The sequence below is a fragment of the Notolabrus celidotus genome, chromosome 20 (genome assembly GCF_009762535.1).
Source record: "Notolabrus celidotus isolate fNotCel1 chromosome 20, fNotCel1.pri, whole genome shotgun sequence".
NCBI classification, from domain to species: domain Eukaryota; kingdom Metazoa; phylum Chordata; class Actinopteri; order Labriformes; family Labridae; genus Notolabrus; species Notolabrus celidotus.
In genome coordinates this window covers 15,231,627-15,253,424 of record NC_048291.1, presented here as the reverse complement: position 1 = coordinate 15,253,424, position 21,798 = coordinate 15,231,627, and the positions used below count along the sequence as shown (strand labels likewise).

The window sequence follows — 21,798 nt, the reverse complement described above, 5'->3', positions numbered from 1 at the left end:
TTCCTAATACTAATAGACATTTGGACCTGTCACTGCGCTTAAAGCACAGCTGTGGATAATAAAATGGATGATTGTTGAATTTCATTTTGCTTTAGTCAGGGTCCTGGACACTGTCATAGCTTTACAGACACCAGCTGAATGGATTCTCCTCTCTTTTAAACCTTTTTGTAAATTCTGCAGGACTTTTGACTCCCTCTGCTGTTCATTCTGTGAATGAAACCCATCCCTCCTAAATTCAGGCCAGCAGGCTTATTCAATTACATCCAGTTATAAAACACAAGCCATAGGGAACAATTTTGTCAAATATGAATTTTCCTGAAATAAATTATTTGAACTGTAGTGCTTCTTTAGCCTTACAATTTTTATATTTTTCTTTTATTTTTTGATCATTTCCATTTATGTCTTTCAAAATTTTTCCATTCTCGTTTAGAGCAATTTTGTGATTACATTTTTTTTTTTTTGAGTATCCCTTTAAGTGAATCGGGCACCAGTTTATACTGGTACTTTTAATAGAAAATGTATTTTACTATTCTATTTATATTAAATGTTTTTAACTAATTGAAACATAATAAATAGGGGCCTATGGTTGAAATAGATATCCAACGTAATATTGGTATTATGTATCGACTATCGGTCAATCTGCTCTCTAATTATCAGCATTGGCTGTTAAAAAATTGCTACCGGTCGACCACAAATCAGCATCCTCAGTGTCTTTCTGTGTAATGTCACGTTGCAACTTGATTACTTATAAGAGTACTTATAAGTCGTGGCACATGCATAAGCTGATTAATAATAAATATTTGTGTACTAAATCTGTCTAAAATGAACTGTGCTGAATCTACTTTCAAACTAGCTGAAATAAAACTAAAATGTAACCCATGTGGCTTCTAAGCCCATATGACTGAACTACTCCCTGCCGATAGAGTAGCACAGCAATATCAAAGGCTAAACCAAGCAGGACATCATCAATGTTCCCTAATAAATACGCGCCTTAGCTGCTGTAACTAATGAAGCAGCTTTGATAGAATGTAAACAAACAGGCTGACTGCAGTAGCGCAGTTAACATATAGCATTTAAACTAACAAGACCTTGCTCATTGATGTCATAATGTCATACTGTTGTGATAAAAAATACAATCAGAAACATCAACACAAAATACCTCTTCCATCAAATAAAAGACAACATATAAAAGAAAAATTAGCCTTGTGTAGTCTTAAACAGTCTTTCCTTCCGTATCCAAGGTCGAATGTTACCTCTTGTAGCTTTGACCCTGAAATAAAAAGAGCTTAACTTCATTTTGAACTGTCCTCTCTAAAAGCGTGAATAGACAAAGCTGTCATAATCGTATTCATTTTAAATGTGGCATCACTCTAGGAAAAGTCCTCACATTTCAGAGTAGCAGGACATTGCTGGCTCCTACTAAAAACACAACATTTGAGCGTTTTGAAATGTTGCTTAATTAATCCAACATTTGTTAATACTAAGACCTGTGGTTGTTGTTTAAAGGTGAGTAGAGCTGTGCTTGAATCTGTACGAAGCACTAAAATACATTGAATACATATATTGATGAGGAGATTGATGTAATTATGCAGAGGGTATATTGTCTTCCAAACAGACTGCGAACACCCTGGTTCACCAAAAAAGCAATCTGTTAGACCTAAATATCTAATACCGCTTGTTTCATTGTTTTAACATGTCCTCAGTCTGTGATTTTCATGGTAGACATATTAAAACTGCAGAGCAGAAAAAGCAGAGATAAAGATAGTAGAGTTTATGATGGCTGGATTCCATCTAGGTTTTTAGTTACTGGGTTCTGGTTTTGGACATGCATAATCATTTAAATATTTAAAACCCAATGGAACCATTTATAATGAGATTTTTTCTAATTTTTAAAGACAAGCCAGGAAGAAGACCAGTGTATGCTGTAGTGTTTCCTCATATCATCCCACTGATGTCAATGTTTTTAAATCAGGGTGTGTTAATATTACAAGCAAGATAAGACACTCCATAACATCACCTGTGTGTAGAGATAGACCAAATGTGGAGCCATTCTGTTTATAAAATATTGCTTCAGATTTGTAATTGACAAAAGAGTTGATTAAGTTTTTGTTTCATGACAAATTGAATATACAGTATATTTCCTAGGCATACATTTCCACATTTGGAAATGACTCTCCTCTCTTCAAGGACAGCATCTACTTTCTGTCGATGCCAAAATTAAATCAGCATATTTACAATCTGTAAGTTGGCACAAATGTAAAACTACTCTGATCCAGCATGGTGATGAAGAGAGATCTTATGACATCTAGTGGTCAGCAGCAGTAGTACACTCAGAAGCAGTTACAGTTGTGCTCATAAGTTTACATACCGTGGCAGAATTGGTGATTTTTTTTGGCCATTTTTCAGAGAATATGAATGATTAGAGAAAAATAAATATCACTCATGGTTAGGTGTTGGGTGAAGGAATTTTTTTATCAAAAAGATGTGTTTACTCTTTTTATATCATAAAGACAACAGAAACTACCTAAGAAACCATAAATTCTGCCAGAGTATGTAAACTTATGAGCACAACTGTAACTGTACATTAAAATATTCACTTTTTTCTTTACTGCTCTGTTTCGAGGAATAATACTTCCTATTAAGTATATAGTTTGATTTCATCATCATCATCATCATCAACACAAGAAACTTAAGAGAAGGGAAACATATGGATGTGTCATCTTTAATCACATGATCAACAAGTCTATAAGCAATACGAGGACTCAGCCCTGCCATGCCCCGGACTACAGTATCAGGTGTTCTTCAACAAAGGGAATAGTACTCACCCCCCCAGAATAATCTTTCATTCTGTGAAAAGTTTAACATACACACTTGCACAGAATGACTGACTGCCGTACTTGGCACTCAGGCCACAGATTCAGTAGCATGTTTGCTACACAAGTAGCAGACAGAAACATGAGATAAATGGGCGAGCATACACCGGGGCGGCCATTGTTGTGCAGGCTGTGTGCCTGGAAAGTTCAGTCTGAGTTTTGCCGCCCAACCTGACACTGTTAGAAGACAGCATAAATGTCAGAAGGCATTTCTTTGTTTCCCATGATCCTCCTCTTTGCCATGTAAAAAAAAAAGAAATAATAGAATGAAGAATGAAGTGCAGGAGCAGCAGAATGGTGGAAAACCCATTTGCACAGATCTACTCCAACGCCACTGTGCCGCCTGCTGCCTCCAGAGCTGCTTTTAGTTTCTCTGCCTCTTCTTTGGACACGTTGGCTCGGATTTCCTGGGGAAGAGACTCCACTAACTTCTTAGCCTGGAAAGACAGAGAAATACATATCAAGATGTATTAATGAGGTATGACTGGGACAGAAATAAATCACATATCATTTCAACAGGAAAAATTATGAAGCAAAACATAAACTAGTCTCTAGTAATGATGAGAAAAGTGAGATTTGGAGTAGCGGAACTGAAGACTTCCATCATGGAGATATCAAGTAGCTGAATATTCTCATAATACTGATTTTAGTTTTTAAGGTGTAAAAATGGCCCATCACAGTCTCCCAAATCCTCAAATGATGACTTTATTCTGTGAAACCAATAATATAAAACCCAAACCCTGTTTACTCTTTATTGAACATCATGAGAGATAAAAAAAAAAAGCAGCAATAAATGGGACACTTCTGCTCGAAAATGACTGACTATTAATCACTAATCAACAAATTGGGGATTCATTTCCATTCTGTTTGACCAATTAGCTGAGCAATGCGGCTCTATTTGGTATTCTGATGTGTATAAGATTAGTTTTAAGGTGAATTCAGCCCTGTATAGTGCTGCTTTAGTAAGCACTGTGGTGAAAATAGGCCGTCAGTCAAAGCCTTCAGACTCTGGCAGATTCACACTGTTTGATCTAAAATACACCAAAGTAGGAATGTATATTTTAAGTATTTTCTGTGATCGATTTTTGGATATGTTAACGATCAATTATCGATTAATCAATTAAAAAAAACATTATTATTCTTATGTCAAAAACAAGGCCAAATACATTTTTTACACCTAAATTTTATTTTCTACAGCAACAAAATGCATATAACTGACGTTATTGAATACGTGTAGCTACATGTTTAACACTGATTATCAACGATCAGGCTCATAAAACTATCTCTGTGGCATAGTTTTATAATGTGAAGGCTCATAATACTAACTGAAAGTACTTCAGACTCACAGTGTCCAGTTTTCTGCCTACTCGTTCTTATTGAGAAAAATAAACATGTGTATTATGTCAGGTGTCAGCCGGGAGCGCAACTTGGTCATAATAAGTCCAGTGGCAGAAAAGCCCACACGGCTCTGATTTCTGGTCTGCAAACATAGCATACTAGCAATTCCCACCAGTCTGTTGGCTTTGTATCCAAAGATGAGGAAATGTCCTGTTTAAAGTTGTGAACCTTTGTGTCTGTAAAAGCACACGTGGAGACCTGACGCTCAGCCGCAGTCGCCAGCTTTGAGCGTCTTTGCTGTGCGCAACACCTTTAACCAGCTGATTCACATCGAAACATGCTTTAAACTCAAAACACCTCCCTAATAGCTGAGTGTAATGTGGGACCACATGATGTTTATTCCACGTGACGGAAAATTGAGAACAAAAATGTGTGTTTCGAGTAATTTCTTAACAATCAATTAATCGATAATCGATTGTGTACATCCCTACACCAAAGGATGCCTGAAACGTTCTTCCATGTGTACTAAGGGAATGCTGTTTATAACTGCACAGATCTGCACTTCATAGCAGAAAGTAATAACTCTTACAGGTAAACAAACAGTTTCTGCTTCTACCTTTAAGCAGTCTGTATCGGTCTTGTAAAACTTGTATTTCTGCTTTTCTTCAGCAGATCATCCCCTCTGACTGTCCATCAGCAAACAATGCTCATTACTGTAACAAGTGACCAAACACTCTACAGGGTACCTTCAAGAGACTCAGATTAGGACTAAGGACAAATCACTAATGACCACCTACCTGAACCAGATTTAAGCCCTGTATGCAGTTCTTCACTTCCTTTATAAGCTTCACTTTTTCAGCTGCTTTCAATTCTGTCAGTTTTACTGTGAAGTGAGTCTTCTCTTTCTTGACAGGTGCCACTTCTTCTTCTGTGGCCTGGTTTCACACAAAGAAAGGGTGAACGTTGATTAAATAATTAGACGTCAGTGAAACTTGCAGTGATATAACATGTAGACCCGTTGTTAAAGTAGTGTTAGTTCAAACTTAAAGTAATTTGTAAGTCTGGGCTTCACCTGGGCTGCAGGCATAGCTGCTGCTCCCATTGGCATCATCCCGACATCTTGAATGTTCAGAGTTTTCTGCAAGAAAAAAAAAGGGTCAAGCAAATGGATCGTAACAGTCAGTCCAGAGGTATAATGAGGTGTAGATTCAGCTTTCTGAGAGTTTTCCACAAACCTTGAGGAGCTCATTGAGGTCCGATACCTCTAACAAAGTGAGGCTGGCTATGTCACTGACAAGCTGTTGGATTTTAGGAGAGTACTGTTTCGGGGCTCCATCTAGTGGAGGGGAAGCAATGGCATCGGAGTGGCTGACTGGACTGGTCCTCAGGTGTCTGAGAGCACACAAGGCTGGTGCCTGCCGCTGAAGATGTTGCCTGAAACACACAAGAATAGATAATGTTAGACCGTAAGTGGTCGTTGAATCAAGATCTACATGTTTTATAGAGGATCTGTAGCAGCACCACCAGTGACTGGATGGTTTTCCAAAGCCAGACATAAAATAAAGGTTCATCAAGTTAGATTTGGACACCATACAACCTTTAACAGCCAGGATGAAAGCTAATAAAAAACTTTTGGCAATTTGTTATTTAGTTCTTTTCATCATGCACAAGTAGTTACATGCAAATATAAGCAGGTGGAAAGTAAACAGAAGCTGTTCTCTGACTAAATAGCTATGGAAATCAAGAAATGTATAAGCTGAAATAATGACAACAGAAAAAAAAGTTGGGGGAGATCTTTAAGTGCAAATGAGTGCGGGAAGTCTGCTGTAACAACCTAACGTGACATTTTTAGATGTACAACATACGATCAAAGATGTACGAACAGAAGCTATTGCTGTTCTGAGGTCCTTCAACGACTCTAGTTTGTTACTTCACATCTATGTTAATTTCCTCGTATTTACTCCAAGGAGACCAGTGCTTGAGCAGATCAATGGATGAAGCCTCGGGATATTTGGACAGCCAAAACGAGAATTTACAGTCACACACGCATGACCTTGGCTGCCTGTAACAGAGGTGCTCAATAAAGAAAGGCAACATTTATATTTGGATTTTAAGACGCAAACGGAACATAAAACGAGGAAAGAATGTCTCATACGAGTGTTTACAGCAATCACAGGATCATTGGTGTTCACCTCAAAGCCGGTTTGTTCATTTGGGGCTGGCTAAAGTAACCCAGCTAGCTATGACTGGATGTAACTCAACGCACAGTTGTTAAAAATCAATATTATCCAGGAGTCCCAGTACATGCATACTCTGTTTCAACACCAACCACGGACACAACTGCACGCCACCATAATGACCGGCTGGCTGTCTGTCCTTGAAGAGGCAGGCAGAGGAACCCCTGATGCACCGTTGAATGAGTGCTGCTCCGGTGTTACGTGACTGACTGCTGCCTGCAGCCTGCTCGAGCTGATGTTACGTACCGATGAGTGTTGACTGCAGCCCGCAGCGCGCTCCGGAGGCAGCGAGTGGTGCAATACATGCTAACTGAAGCCGTTTAACCCGGTGTCCCCCTAAAAACAGACCAAGTTTCTGACAGCCAGGTTCTCCCCTTCCAGTTACTCTGCCTCAAAAGCACATGGCGTCCTCTCGGCTGCTGACCTACCCACAAGGCATTGCGTGAACTGTTAGAAAACCTACGGCAACTCAGAAAGGACAATTACACAAACGCAAAACGATGTGACAACCTATGGTGAAAACATAAACCGTTGAACAAATTTAAATGATTTCTTTATTTCTTTATTAGGATCCCCATTAGCTTCCACATTGTGGTTGCTAGTCTTCCTGGGGTCCACACATAGACTGTATACACACAACAAAACAAAAACAAAATGAAAAATAAACTAAGTATCTGAGCAAATAAACGATGAGAAGCATTAAACAACAAAATAATGGAAACAAAAACAATATTGTCACAAACACATGGCACCAAAAATTAATAAAACAAAGACGTTCAAAACAGTGATTACGTAAAAACGTCCATGAGAAATTCATCAGCATTTTAAAAGAAAATCTGTTTTTTATCATTCTCATGTTGGTGTGGAGTTGATTCCAGGCAGAGGAACTCTAAAAAGAACAGATTTCACCATACAGTAAATTCTAGGACTTGGTGTTAGCAAATAACCAGTGCTCACATGACATGTTGTATACCTGTGATTAAAACCAGAATATTTGAGTCCATCACAAAGAACTGTGGTGTGTTTATCAGAATCAGAATCAGAATCAGCTTTATTCGCCAAGTATGCTTGAACACACAAGGAATTTGACTTTAGTAAACTGTGCTCTCTTTGTACAAGGCATACGAATAGGAATAAGAATAAGAACTACAATAAAAATAAAATAAAAATATAATAACAATAACCTTAGCTATAAATACAAAGAAACAACAAATAGGCTTGACTAATATGTACAGGCTAAAATAATATGATAAAGTGCAGTGGTGAGTTGCAGAGGTAGTTTTACATTATAAAAATAGTACAAAAAATAGAAATATGGAATTCTGCTTTGAGAATTGTTGCATTGTGTATCTACATGTATATTTACAGAGAGTATTTATCTGACAGGTATGACACTGTTATGGTTTAGTGTTCATCAGAGTGACAGCCTGGGGGAAGAAACTGTTCTTATGGCGGGTTGTTTTGGCGCACAGTGATCTGTAGCGCCTGCCGGAGGGGAGGAGTTTGAAGAATTTGTGTCCAGGGTGTGAGGGGTCAGCAGTGATGCTACCTGCCCGTTTCCTGGCCCGGGACCGGTACAAGTCCTGGATGGGGGGCAGGTCGACACCGATGATTTTTTTCTGCAGTCCTTATAGTCCGCTGCAGTCTGTGTTTGTCTAGTTTGGTTGCAGAGCCAAACCAGACAGTGATGGAGGTACACAGAACAGACTGGATGATGGAGGTGTAGAACATGATCAGCAGCTCCTGGGGCAGGTTGAACTTCCTGAGCTGACGCAGGAAGTACATCCTCTGCTGGGCCTTTTTTCTGATTGTGTCTATGTGGGAGGTCCACCTCAGGTCCCGGGAAATAGTGGATCCCAGGAACCTGAAAGAGTCCACAGTAGACACAGTTCTGTTCAGGATGGTGAGGGGGGGGGCTTCTCCTGAAGTCCACTGTCATCTCTACCATCTTGAGCGGGTTCAGCTCCAGATGGTTCTGACTACACCAGAGAGCCAGCTGTTCCCCCTCCTGTCTGTAAGCAGACTCGTCTCCGTCCTGGATGAGACCGATGACAGTGGTGTCGTCTGCGAACTTCAAGAGTTTCACTGAGGGGTCTCCTGAGGTGCAGTCATTGGTGTAGAGGGAGAAGAGCAGTGGGTAGAGAACACATCCCTGTGGGGCGCCAGTGCTGATGGTCCGGGTGCTGGATTTGATGCTCCCCAGCCTCACCTGCTGTCTCCTGTCCGTCAGGAAGTTGGTGATCCACTGATAGATGGAGGCCGGCACTGTGAGCTGGGTGAGTTTCTGGTGCAGGATGTCTGGTATGATGGTGTTGAACGCAGAGCTGAAGTCCACGAACAGGATCCTTATTATGTGTGTTACTATGTGTGAATAGCCTATTACATATCAAACTTAACGTCTGTTATCTGCATTCAAAGCACCCTTACACCAAACGGCAACCTCCGGTCTAGAAATATGACTCCAATGCTAAAGTGCTAAAAACAGCAGTTCATCGAGGATCCGCTTGAGGCTGGCTCCGGAAGTACCGGAAACCACATACACACCAATTCAAAAAAGCCGATATTTACTGCAGAAATAAACATGTTTACAGCCTGGTACAAAAGACGAGTGTAGTCTGGATAGCTCATTTCTTGTTCGGCACACACTGTAGGGGGGTACATTTTTTTTCTAACGCGGCAATTTCGAAGGTATTGAGATTACGAGTCTTCCAATGAGAGGCACAGTTGACTTGATTGACAGGCGGGAACACTGTTCCCCTACTACGTCCTCCGATTGGTTATGAGTCCGGCACTATCATGACTGCACACGCCGATCTGTGTTGGGGGGCTAAGAGGAAATCTGGTTGGGAGGGATAGTGTTGACATTCGAAGTCCCTCTCTCTGAACAGATGTTTACTCTGTGACTGCCAACAGCAGCTTTAAGCCTGTTGTTCTTCTTGCGTTGGTAGGTGAAGTTAACCTCCCAATTCTTCCTATTCCTCCATCTTTTCTTTGAAAAAAACAAATCATTTTGAGCCAGGTGTTGCAGCTTGTACTTTTTCTAGAACTTTTTTGGCTTCATCTCCGCCCTTGAACTTTTTGCCCAGAACAAATGTCACAATAAATGACACATTACAATAGTTGTTACAATATACCATTTCATTATGACTTTACACTCTGCAACTAAAGATTTGGTTCTTCTCATGCATCAATGTTATATCTTTTTTTATTAGCTACTAACATTTAGCTATTACTAAACACTCAGTTATTATATTGAAACAAACACAAATGCCCTAATTGCCCCCGTTAAAAATATTCTTTAAGACTTGTTCTCTTCATAAATTAAATGTAGACCTGGAAGTGTTTGGCTGTGAATCATCATCTTGCATCGGTGATAGCTGTGGGCTGTCTGGAGGGGCGATGACCTGTTCTGGAGTTTCTTTCCTTTCTTTGATTCTATTGTAAGTCTCTCTCCACTTAGTTAATTGGTAAGTTACAAATTGGTCTTTATTCTTTCCTTTTTGTTATATGTGTTCTCCTGACCTGTACTAGAGCTGAACCCTGAGGAGGAACACAGGGGGAAATCCTCTTAACCAGGTAATCTCTGCACCCATCTGCTATTGCAGTCATCCACCACATCCAGCCTTCACCAGTATGTTATTTCCTTGCTAGTCTGAGCAAACACAGGTGAAGGTAAGATACATTTTCTGAGAGGTGGACATCAATGCTCAGGCAATGACATGTCACCTTCTCATGCTGTATTGCCATACAGCATGAGAAGGTGACATGTCATTCTGTGTATTTTTCTCTTTCAGGCCATGCTGCTGTCTCCTCAGGCAGAGAGGAACTGGGAGAGTCTGTGTTTAATGCTTGAAGATGTGCTGGACGACCAGTCCCACAGGCAGCTATTTGCCTTAGAGCTGGGCTCTGGAACAGGTCAGCATGTTATACGCTTTGCCCAGAAGATGCCTTTTGTTACCTGGCAGCCATCAGACATCAAAGAAGAGTCTCGGGACAGGTTTGTCTTTAAAGTTGTACTGTCTTTTATGACAACCACAGTAATATATTGAAATAAAAACATAGTATTAAATCTTAATACTTTCTTACAGTATTAAGGCATACATTGCTGCAACCAATGCAAAAACTGTGCTGCAGCCTGTCCACCTGGATGCCAGTGAACCTTGGGAGAAATGGGCAGGCCTAACTCACAAATCCTGTGATGTTATTGTTGCCATTAACTTATTGCAGTATAGCTCCTTCAAAACAGCAGAGGTAGGCATGCTTTTTTACGCAAGAACTCAAGATATTCATCTAAATTGAATGTGTAAATCAGATTTTACATGCTACTTTCTGTTTCATACCTATCTTTTTAACTCTTCCAGGGTGTTTTTGGTGGAGCAGGTGAGATTCTCAAGCAGAATGGCCTTTTGATCACACATGGGGTAAGTACCAACATTTATGATGATTGAAGATGTTTAAAACTACCTTCATAACTTACAACTTTTCCTGTCTTAACAATGTCCCAGGTGTATGCCATAAATGGGACCATCACACCAAGTTGTAACGAACGGCTGGATGAAGAGATCCGTGAGATGTCAGTGGACTTTGTTTTTTTAAAAATGTGTTGTAAAGCAAGAACAGCATAACAGCATGTGTGTGATAAAGAGTGTTGTTACTGACATTATACGATACCTTCAGGAATCCAGAGTGGGGTCTTCCAGACATTGACGTGCTGAGACAGCTGGCTTTTAACAACGGCATGCGTATGGAGAGGATTGTGAGTCACGTTCTGATGTGTTGCTGCATCACTTGTTCATCATAACAATAGAGCATTAATACATGTTTTGTTCTTTTGCAGATTGAGATGGAAGATTTTTTTAAATGCCTCATATTTAGAAAATTTTGAAGAAGTGAGACTGCTCAAGGAAGATTTTTTTTTTTGCAATATCACTGCACAATAACAAGCCATACTGTAAAGAACATTTCATTGGCATTCATCAATGTCATGTTCTGCCTTTGCACTCACAAAAATAAGCATTAAAATGTGTTGAAATGTATATAAATGTGACATGGTGCAAATCTGTATTTACTTGATCTGCAATAAACACATCATACTTGCATATTATCTTGAATAAAACTTGTCTTACCATACATGCTATAGAAAAGAAACAAATGAAACAAGTAGACCATAAGAACCAGATATTATTAAATATAATTTCAAAAGTACTTGGAGTCAGACAGATCAGTATGATGAAATGAATTAGTTCACAGATGGAAAATGAAAGGTTACAGAAATCACTGAATGGGTGTGACACATGCTGCATGTCTTATTTGCTCTGCAAGCATTTTTTCCCACACTTTTCGAGTACACTTAAAGAAGCCTGCCCATCTGTAGTTCATATTAAGATATTCTCATGTAAGACAGTAACAATCAAATGCACATGGGATGGAGCGCCTGGAGGTTGTTTGAAATTAGTAAGTTTAAATGATTATTTCAGTCCTGTGGTGTTATTGATAATTTTATTAAACAGATAGAGGATGCTGCAAAAGCTGCTGAACTGCTAAAATGTGCACCAGTTTATACTCTAAAACTATTCTTAGTGACAATAAAAATAACCACCCAGCTAACTTTCTAACACTCCTTCCACAATGTACAATCCCTGCATTGTATTTTGTCAGTTAAGAACCTACAAGGGGACACTCAATAATCCGAGCAGTGCACAATAAACGTATTACAAAACAAAGACGAGCATAGTTTGTGTGTGCATGAGAGGACATGGATCCAAAATAACTGCAACTGGAACGGCAAGCTGTGAGCCTGTTTGGAGATGTGAGTTAGTCCTGTTTGATTCAGGCCTTTCACTGTGCTCTCACTTCAACATCATTCTTTCGTTACAATCATCTGAAACAGCACATAATGAAGTCTCTCATCATCCATTCCAGAAAATAATTAAATCTAACATGCAAGTTCTGCTTTAGAAAATATGAGACTAAGGATGGTTATGTCTTGTTTTTTTCTCCTCAATTATTATCATATTTTCTTATTCATTTTTAACTGTAATACCACTGACTATTTCAGATCTTCAGTTACTCTTTTAATAAGGAAATACTACATACATGTCAGCCGGAAAGAGGAGAGGGAGAGGGTGAAGGGGTCTAGGTTTGGTGCTTTCTCTCTCTCAGTTTACAGCATTTCCATACTTAAGCTAGGACAGAGAAAGTTCTGCAACATCATCACAATATTTACATTGCCACAACATCACAGTAAGGTAAAAGGCGGGAGGTGTATGTGTGTGTATTCGTGTGTGTTTTGGGAGGGCTTCCTCAGAGTCCAGAGGGTGAGGGGAAAGACCAAAGGAGGAGAAAGGGTGTAGTGTGTCGGGCCCTGCAGCGGGTGGGCTCTCAGTCGAAAGAGATGAGCTGTGCCTCTGCACTGCCAGGCACAGGCTGAGGCGCCTGCTGCTGCTGCTGCTGCTGCTGTGGGCCACCAGGGGGAGGCAGCTACCAAGAAAGAAACACATTCAAAGTTATACAGGAGGATCTGCAGTTTTGTCAGTTTTTATTAGATAAAAATAGACTTTAATGGTATTTTTCAAACATAAGCTGAAATAACTAAGGTAATATATGTTTTCTTTTTCTGTACATTTCCAATACAAAGATTAAGAAAGTTCACATTGTAATGAACTTTCAAGATGTGGCTTTTATTTGTATCTCACCCATTTTGATATAACACACTAAATATTTACTTTGTCGCACAACAATGGCACTACTTGCAGTCTTCAAAATTAGTAAATTCGTCATCTAGATTAGTTGATTGTTGATTTAGAGCTACTGAAGTGTGATTTGGATTCATTTCTGAAAGTCATAAAACATGTTTATTAGAGTTATATTTTGGGGCATTTTCGCCTTTGATGGACAGGACAACCGAAGAGAGACAGGAAATGTGGGAGTAGAGAGTGGGGGAGGACATGCAGTAAATGGTCGAGGCTGGAATCAAACCAATGACCTCTGCGTTGAGGGCTATAGCCTCTGAATATGGGGCGAGCGCTAAGACCGCTAGACCAACGGCGCCCCGTAAGACATGTTCAAAAGTGACCCTAATATCTATCCTCAAGAAATATTTTTAATAATAGATCATTGAGAATAAACCACATCTCTATATTTTCTCAAGAGGCCCTATGGAATGCTTTGAATCTCTACAACTTTACTGTAAACTAGCAGAGGACCACAAGGACTCCCCATCCTCCTTCTTTGAATTCCTCTCCGCTTTGATATGACAAACGTCCTTGAAGTGTGAAAGGAAAAAACACATGATGCTGTGAAAACTTTTCACAGTGACTAACCTGTTGGTACATGGGCTGTTGGCCTGGCATGTACTGCTGTTGTGGGGGCATATTAGGATCCTGTCCGGGCAACGCTGAGATCATGTTCTGCATGCTGTACTGCTGGTAGCCCATGTAGCCCATTCCATTGGTGGGAGGAGGCTGGGTCATGGGGGGCATGTTCTGGGCCTGAGAGACCACATTCTGCATATGGAGAAACAGTTAGTTGGTAAATAAACATCTTTATGGAGTTGATCAGAAAATTAAAGTGGGAGTGAAAAATACCTGGTAGCCTTGCGTGGGTGTGGGCTGATAGTTGGAGTAGGGTGGACTCGTAGTAGGCGGAGCCTGCCCAGGAGGTGGAACAGGCTGCCCATTGGTGCCTGCAGGCTGGTACATGTACGCATTGACCATATTAGGATCTGGAAGAAGGAGGGACGGTCAGTCATACATTGAAGCACACTTGAACTACTATGGGAAATCACTGATCACAGCAACGTCTGTAACTTCAAACACATTTAAAAATTATTTCAAACATTGATTCAACGTTTATTACTCTTACTGAACTCCTCACCTGTGGGAGGACCAGGCATTGCCTGGTATTGTGGTGGTGCGGTCTGACCTTGCTGGTTCATATAGATGTTGTGCATAGGTGAACCCTCCACAGATCCAGCTGGACTAAAGGTGCCTGGGTAGCTAGGTGGAGCACCAGGCTGGTACACCACTCCTCCAGCCACATTTGGAGGCAAAGACTGCATCTGTGTGACAGCACATACAGATGATCATACAGATGTTTCATAAAGAGTTATGAAATTCAACCACAGCAGTCTCAGTTTTAATTATTGACTTCATCCTTCTTTGATTACTTGTTGACTGACAGCTGTTAGTAGTGTCTGTAGAGTGTACCTGGGCGTAAGGTAGGGAGAATGCAGGCATTTGGGCTCTCATCTGAATAGTGTGTTTCTGCTGCTCAAGACGCATCTGCCTCTCCTTCTCCTGCTCCTGAAGGCGTTGGATGGCCAGCTGTCTTTGCATCTCAAGGTACTCCTACAGTTTGATGACAGACGCTTGTGAGCATGGTAATAAATAGTGTATCAATTCCCTCTTTTATAGTGAAGAGTCTCATTTGTTACCTGTTTCTTCTGCCTCATGATCTCAAGTTTCTGTGCCAGCTGAATCTGCCTCTGTCTCTCTGCTTCCTCCGCAGCACGACGCAGCTTCTCTCTGTGTTCGTCCCGAAGGGCATTGAGAGCAGCCCGCGCATCGCGCACCTGAGCCAGCTTGTCCTGCAGCCCCTCATAGTACACTGCAGCCAACATAAATGATGTTGTAGTTAGAAAAGCTTACAGGCGGGATGCACAGTGAGCACAAACTCATGGAAAGCTGACACTTACATCTCTTTTCATCTAGCTGGTTGAGAATGTCCAACAGTTGTGGATGCATGTTGTTGATGGACTGAAAGAGTGACAGCACAGCGCTGTCGTTGGTGATGCTGCGCCCACGCATGTGGTTGCTCTTCATGCGGTTGAGGAAGGTGGTCACGGCATTCTGCAGAGCCTTCAGAAACTGCTCGTGATTCTCCTCCGACTCCCCGTTCTGGTACTGCTGCTGCGGGGCAGAAATGAGAGGGAAGCAAAGCAAACAGTCATTTTTGTTCTGGAGAACAGGATACATCTGCTGATGATGATTTGAAACATTGCCAGCATAAGATCTTAACACCAATCATCATCCTACCTCCACTATGCTGACTGGCTGGACAGGGACATGACTCTCTGCAGGCTGGCTGATTGGTGGAAGGGGCTCAGCCAGTGGCACGGGGGCAGGAGCTGATGGGGTTGGACTCTTGCGAGACTCTTCCTGCTTCTTCTCCCAGTATGTCCTGTTCAGGTAACGTGCCAGCTGGAATGATTGGACATATTACAATCAGTGTGAGCAGACAGTGAGGTATTCTTGTGTCTATCTTAATGCAGCAATTAAAGAACTGAAGGAAACTGAAAGTACCTCAGGGTCTACGTCTTCAGCTGATGGAGCAGAGGAGTTCTAAAGAAAGAAAGAGTTTTAAGTACAAAACATGAGCAGATCTAAATAATCAGCAGATGGGATGAAGTCTTACCACAGGGGAAGTGTACAGGGTGCTGACTGGTGGTGCTGAGGAGGTCACTGGAGTAGGATCCGTTTTGGGATACATGGGATAAGAGTTCTTTTGCCTCTGTGAGTATACACAGAGGTATGTGTCAGTTTTTTTCAGCAATCAGGCAGTAAAACACAGTCAAATTTCAGCTGTGCAACATACCATCCGTTCTTTCTCCTCAGCCTCACTTTGGGAGAGGGCTATGGCAAGCTGCAGCTCCTCTTCCTCCTGCAGCGCTGCCTCGTCTCTCTTTGGGGGCATCTGATTTGGGTGTTCGGATGACAAAAGCTGAAGGATAATTCAAGTCTACATATACGTATCTGTTGATTCTCACAGGAGGCCACAGCATGGCCCACCTTCGTCAATGCAAATGTATTACCACTGTAACTGGTTCAACCCTCAACTAGGCCATTTAGTTTTTCAAATTAACTACCATTCATTACTCATGTAATAACTGAAGATACTCCTAACCTGTGACTGCTGGGACAGCGGGCTGGTCAGGTACTCAGGAGGCAGCTCAGCCGGGCCGACAGCGGGGGCTTTTCCTTCCGCTTTCCTAAGTGGAGGAGACAGGGAGGGGTGGCTGGTGACGAAAAGGGAACAGGGAAGACAAACAATCTTGCAAATTAGAGGAGAACATTGAAACACCAAAAACAGTACAGGATGACAAAGAGCTGAGGGGGGAACTACCTCTGCAAAAACCTCCAATGTAATATTCTAAGAACAAGAAATGTCATTGGTGTTTGAAAATGTCTATAAAAAGCATACAATATTTTACTGAAGAATAAATAATATTGCACAGCATTGTTTTTAATGTTTTCTTCAATTAAGACACAATATTAAAATATAAAAACTTAATTCTACACCAAGAAACTCTTTCATTTTCAACAAAAAAGTCACATTCAGGAAACAGTTTATGCCGATATTTGGTTGATCATTTCCCCAAATAGTTTTTCTTCTCTATTGTGATAACTAGCAGGCATACAGGGATTAAAAACATGACAAAAAGTACAATTTTCACAGTTATGATAAAGGCATTGAGCAAGTCAATCACATCTTCCCTCATGAGCATTTTTTAACCTTAATACAGAAGTTGTATAGGCTGAAAGTTATCAAAAACAAACAAATAAGCAATCTAAAACACACATACAACAATAAAAGATACATCTTAACTTTAGTGAGAGAGCAACCTACAATGGTAGCATCAAACAGTGTCCACTAAGGCAGTTCGTTGCAAGTTCAAGAGCGTCCTCATTTCAAACTCCGACACAGAAATTCACACTACCATATTCTGATACCGAAGGTCTAAGGACTCACTTGTTAAGCAGCTCAAAGCAAGGCTCACACACACGCACTTCCTTCTCTATGCCAAACTTGGGAATGGTTGAGTACTTAGAAGAACACTTTCCACAGAAAATCTGTCCACAGGCTCGACAGTGGTGCTGAAATAGCAACGGAAACAAATTGAGGTCAACTTCTGAGCCATAATTGTACACACATACACAAACACACTGCTGAACTGTAAACGTAAAATCTCTGAGTGCCCTACTTCCAAGGAAGCTCAGCCTACCTTTCTTGTCATAACCCAAACTGGACTCTGCACCTGTGGCACTCCTCTGCATCAACCCAGTCTGGAGCCTGAACGGGGCAGACAGACGGCATGTTACAACAGATACAATGATACAGCAAAATCACAAGATCTCAAGACTTTTCAACCCAACTCTAAGGAAAAAAACTCACCCTTTCAGCTGCAAACATTGCATCACTCTCCTTGAATTCAGGGAACACATGACCTGTGAGAAAGAAAAGAGATCAGAAAAAATTAGGGTGTTTTTCTTCTCATCTATTTTCAGCTTAAACAGGATTGATAATATTAGTCTGTGTCATTTTAGAAGTCCTTAAGCCTTTAGTTTAGAAATGATTGTAGTAAAATTGAAATAAAGCTCTGCATTTGTTCACTTACCTTCCACTTTCATAATCTGGTAAGTATCTTGGACCACCTTGTACTTGGGTTCGTTGCGAAAGGCATGAGCCCAGGCCTGGATCAAGTACAGAATCTTGTTTCTGACATTTGGTTCCGTCTGTTTTTGGCACAAAAGAACCAGGTAGAGTTAAACAAAACCAGCTTTGGAACTTAATTCCCTCCTTGCCTGTATCATGTATATTTCTGTTGTCAAATCTCAAGCATATGCCAGCATCAACAGTATGTGTTTGCCAACAAGAACTGAGGTGGGAAGTCCCTCGCTTTTGGTCTGAAAAAAAAAAAAAATCCTGTCATGAGGCTATGACATCACCAGGAAGTTGAAACCGGCATGGGCTAAAAGCTGCAGGAGCTTGTGTCACATGACACAGCAAGACTCCAATCAAATGTTGCTAGCTTGTGGTGTAATGCAGCCAGCTTCCTGGTAGCAGTGAGAGGGTTTTGTTCTAACTCCAGAGAGGGTTCGGAAGGTGATAAGCTTTCCAAAACATGGTCAGACATGGGTCGGCCTATCTGGACATGGCCAAAGAAGCGCATTATAAATTTACACAGCTTGTTTACGTGGTAATAGAGAAAGGCAGGGGACTTCTACATAGTTGAAGAGATATGATTCATCTAAAGAGGCAGAACATATGCTTGTTTCAGCATCTTAGTACTGCTTATCTTTTTTGTAACAGCTGTAATTGATCATCAATGCGCAGGTATTTTCATTCCAATCTCTAGCCAACAACTTAAAGGCCAGAGAAAGATTTACTAGCTGCATCCTGCTCCCTTTTTGTCTCTTAATTTCTCTACTAAGAACACAAGAACAGTAACAGGGGCTGTTTGCTTTCAGGGCTTTCTGCCAGAAAGCTGTGGCATGAAGTGTTACACAGGTAACAAAGCACTCAACCCAAGTTAAACAGTGCAAGAGCAGGCATTTGGTTTGGAGGTGTCAATCTCCCTGTTATGGATCTGCCTACTATCAACATCATTTTGAAGCCACAATGTAAACATATAGAAGAGATGCTCGAAGTATTTTCAAGATGAGCAGGTATCGCACCTTGAGCAGATCCTTCAGTTCCTCCATGGTTTGTTTACTCGCCACCTCATCGTGGACTGTTTGGCCACAGTTCTTCACCACTGACTCCAGGACCTGGGGGGTGAGGCCACATACTATTCATTATGCCTTCTGTGTGACACACATTTCACCACAGCAGTTTGCTGAAAAGCTGAGGATTTACAGGACACTAACACACAATAAAGGCAGCATAACTGTGTTTCAAGTTAACTTAGTCTCACTTACATGGTGTACTAGCAGGGGAAAATTCTGTACCTCATTTTTTGCTATACACAAATCTTACCTCAAGTGCATAGAGAGCCACATGTGGATTTTTGTCATTAAGCTTTTTCTTTATGGCCCCAATGGCATACTTGGCCCTGCAAGAACAATAAATGATCATTCTCAATAGAAAGTCCACAACTGATTGTTTTATATTGAAAACATCTTATATCTAATGAACTATTTTTGACCGAAACAGGCTGGGATATGTGAGAAGAAAGGACGCTTACTGTGCATCCCCCTGTCGAATGAGATCACAGATCTGCAGAATGGATTCCCAGTCAGTCTCCAGCAGCAGCTGACTGGTGGCTTATCTGCAATAATTACAGATGGTTAGAAACACACTGTATGCTGTGAAACACAAAGGAAAAAATTAAAGGCTTCTACCTTGTATAATTACTTCTAGACATAAATGAACTTGCTTTGCAAGAGCTGTGATTGAGTATCTATGCTCAACTGTCAGTTTAGTCAATAAACAATACAGCCTGTGGGTTGAAAGATCTTGTAAAGAATCCCAACTCCATGTAGCGTATGTATCTGTTATTCACTGAAACCTTTTCCCATCCACTTCCTGATCGTTTTTTATATTCCATTACAATGATCCTTTAAATAGTTTATTATTTATCATTATTATTTCGCATCATGTCCTTTAGGAATTCTCATTACACAGTGCAATTACTAATTTCCCTTGCTTAGTCGTTACATACTAATAACGGACATGCCAGTGATTTGGAAACAACCCCATTTTAGGAACTTCTTTTATAAACCAACAGGATTACGTGATGTATTTCAACACCACACAGCAAACATTACTAAATAACAACCTGACACAATCTTATGACAAATATACTATACGCAATGCGAACTGAGTGGTTCATGGATCACATCCACGAATGAGGATGAATCCCAATTGACGCGTTTGCAAAGCAGCGAGTTGTTTGTTTCCTTCTTGAGTATTTATCGAGGAACACAATCAATTTCCAGCATGACGCATGAAACCGCGTATACCAACTGCATAGAAACGCTATGACATTGGATCCTATCTTTCTTAGCAGAAGAGTGAGCTAATGAGCTAATAGCCAAACATCGGTTCTTTGGTCCACCATATTTAAAAGGAAAATATGATGTATTCAGTGTAGCGCTGATCTATAAAGAACAAGGACCAACTAGCTAGTTTTCCTGTCTGGCAGCTAAATGACAACCTGTTGTTAGCCTAAAAAAACTTACAACACTAAAAGTATATCACATATAGCATTATATAGCTTAGCTATCCGACTCTGCTTCACATCAGTTCAAAAGTGACATTATTTTGGTTAGCATGTTCCTCAAATCAACGTTAATAATTTATCATATGGAGTCAGTGTAGCTTTACCGCTAGCATCAAGAAAACACAAGGATCACGTAGCTTGGGTAAGACTTTTGGTATAAGTATCAAACAATGTTGTATTAAGTCCTCCGATGGCTCGCTATAGTTAATTGGCTGATCCAGGCCTTCATACAATAACAACAGAACTGTTCGCAGGCTAACATCAGCTAGCTGGCCTGGAAGCCACAGCCCTGGTGATCGTCGGCCAAAACAATACGCTTGAAAAACATCGCACTTTGACTCATATTTGTTTAATAAGCTATTGACCGTACAGACGTCTTGATCACTTACCAAGAAGCCTCTCGAATGTGCCCCCACCTTTCCCCATTTTGGATTAAAAGTCTGAAAGTAGCTGCTGTCGAGGTGTCTTCTGAAGTCAGAGGGTCCTTAGCCTATTAGCTTGTCTGTTAGCCACGGAGCACAGCTGTACGGCTCTTCCTACTTCCCACTTCCGCCGTGAAACAACAACATCACGGGAATCTCGTCCCTCTAGTGTCCTAGAAACACAAATGCAAGTACACATGTGAAAGTGAACTTTATTACAGTATTCCATAAACTGAGATGGCAGACATCTCAGCTAGCAGGGAATGTTCTCACCACACTGGCTAGCATTCCCTATAAGTTCTGATTATGTTTCAAGATAAGGGTTTGATTGTAATGTTAAAAGAACATCTTAAGGATGTTTATTCATTTAAAAAAATATATTTTTTGTGAACTGTTAATGGAAGAAGAATATTTTCTCTTTAACATTCAGATAATGTTAGTAATCTTCCTGCTGAGAATGTTTCAAGAACATTTTGGCATAATATTCAAGCACTGTTGTCACTTAACATTTTATTAATGTTTTTAGTGAATATTATCATAGAACATTTTTTGAACACAAAGAAAACTTCCTGCTGAAAACAGTACAGTAACATTCTCTGTACAATTAAAAGAACGATTTTAAAACAAAAAATTGCTAGCTGGGATGTTAATGTTACAGTGGCTGCAATTAAGAAGTGTCTCCCCTGGTCATGTAAGCCACTAACCTTTAATGTGTTACTTTCAATATTTGCCACGACATAAATCAAACGATTGTGACTTTAGCTTCAGCATTAGATTATAATTAAACATTCACTTTATGTTAACATAGCAACTTGTTTCTTTTCTGGTGTAAAGTTTTCTCTTGAATGTTGCACCAGCTTCTGTAATGTATGCCATTAAAATCATTCCAATATAATCCACGTGGATCCATTGGGATAAGGAATATT

The 21,798-nt window shown here is 40.5% G+C and overlaps 3 protein-coding genes across 5 annotated transcripts in view; 1 reads left to right on the top strand and 2 right to left on the bottom strand.

Annotated features, from left to right (window-relative positions):
• Window positions 1-11,547, top strand: part of zgc:103625 (methyltransferase-like 26 B) — a 30,074-nt gene extending 18,527 nt beyond the window's left edge. Inside the window, exons 1-8 of one of the 3 annotated variants that reach the window (XM_034712098.1) lie at window positions 6,944-6,963; window positions 9,980-10,024; window positions 10,243-10,445; window positions 10,537-10,699; window positions 10,810-10,869; window positions 10,954-11,021; window positions 11,126-11,204; window positions 11,286-11,547. In XM_034712098.1, coding sequence (XP_034567989.1) covers window positions 10,246-10,445; window positions 10,537-10,699; window positions 10,810-10,869; window positions 10,954-11,021; window positions 11,126-11,204; window positions 11,286-11,333 — 618 coding nt within the window. In that variant the 5' untranslated portion in view covers window positions 6,944-6,963; window positions 9,980-10,024; window positions 10,243-10,245 and the 3' untranslated portion in view covers window positions 11,334-11,547. Of the gene's footprint in view, window positions 1-6,943; window positions 6,964-9,784; window positions 9,889-9,979; window positions 10,025-10,242; window positions 10,446-10,536; window positions 10,700-10,809; window positions 10,870-10,953; window positions 11,022-11,125; window positions 11,205-11,285 lie in introns of those variants that run through there. The other 2 variants (XM_034712097.1, XM_034712099.1) reach the window with 2 other exon arrangements.
• Window positions 2,703-6,915, bottom strand: mrpl12 (mitochondrial ribosomal protein L12). Its single transcript, XM_034712100.1, has 5 exons — window positions 6,695-6,915; window positions 5,447-5,645; window positions 5,284-5,349; window positions 5,009-5,146; window positions 2,703-3,310 (listed from the first exon to the last, which is right to left on the bottom strand). Exons 1-5 carry the CDS (start codon window positions 6,751-6,753, stop codon window positions 3,194-3,196), a joined length of 579 nt encoding a protein of 192 aa, XP_034567991.1. The 5' UTR covers window positions 6,754-6,915; the 3' UTR covers window positions 2,703-3,193.
• A 64-nt stretch (window positions 11,548-11,611) lies between the features above and the next one.
• Window positions 11,612-20,876, bottom strand: hgs (hepatocyte growth factor-regulated tyrosine kinase substrate). The gene is given in 21 exon segments (XM_034711448.1): window positions 11,612-12,928; window positions 13,771-13,953; window positions 14,035-14,171; window positions 14,324-14,507; window positions 14,656-14,796; window positions 14,883-15,055; window positions 15,144-15,357; window positions 15,484-15,648; window positions 15,751-15,789; window positions 15,863-15,958; window positions 16,043-16,168; window positions 16,352-16,463; window positions 17,198-17,322; window positions 17,451-17,464; window positions 17,467-17,518; window positions 17,621-17,673; window positions 17,844-17,961; window positions 18,904-18,996; window positions 19,205-19,280; window positions 19,413-19,491; window positions 20,840-20,876. Coding segments are annotated over 21 exon segments (2,316 nt in total). The 3' UTR covers window positions 11,612-12,829.
• Window positions 20,877-21,798: the final 922 nt, after the last annotated feature.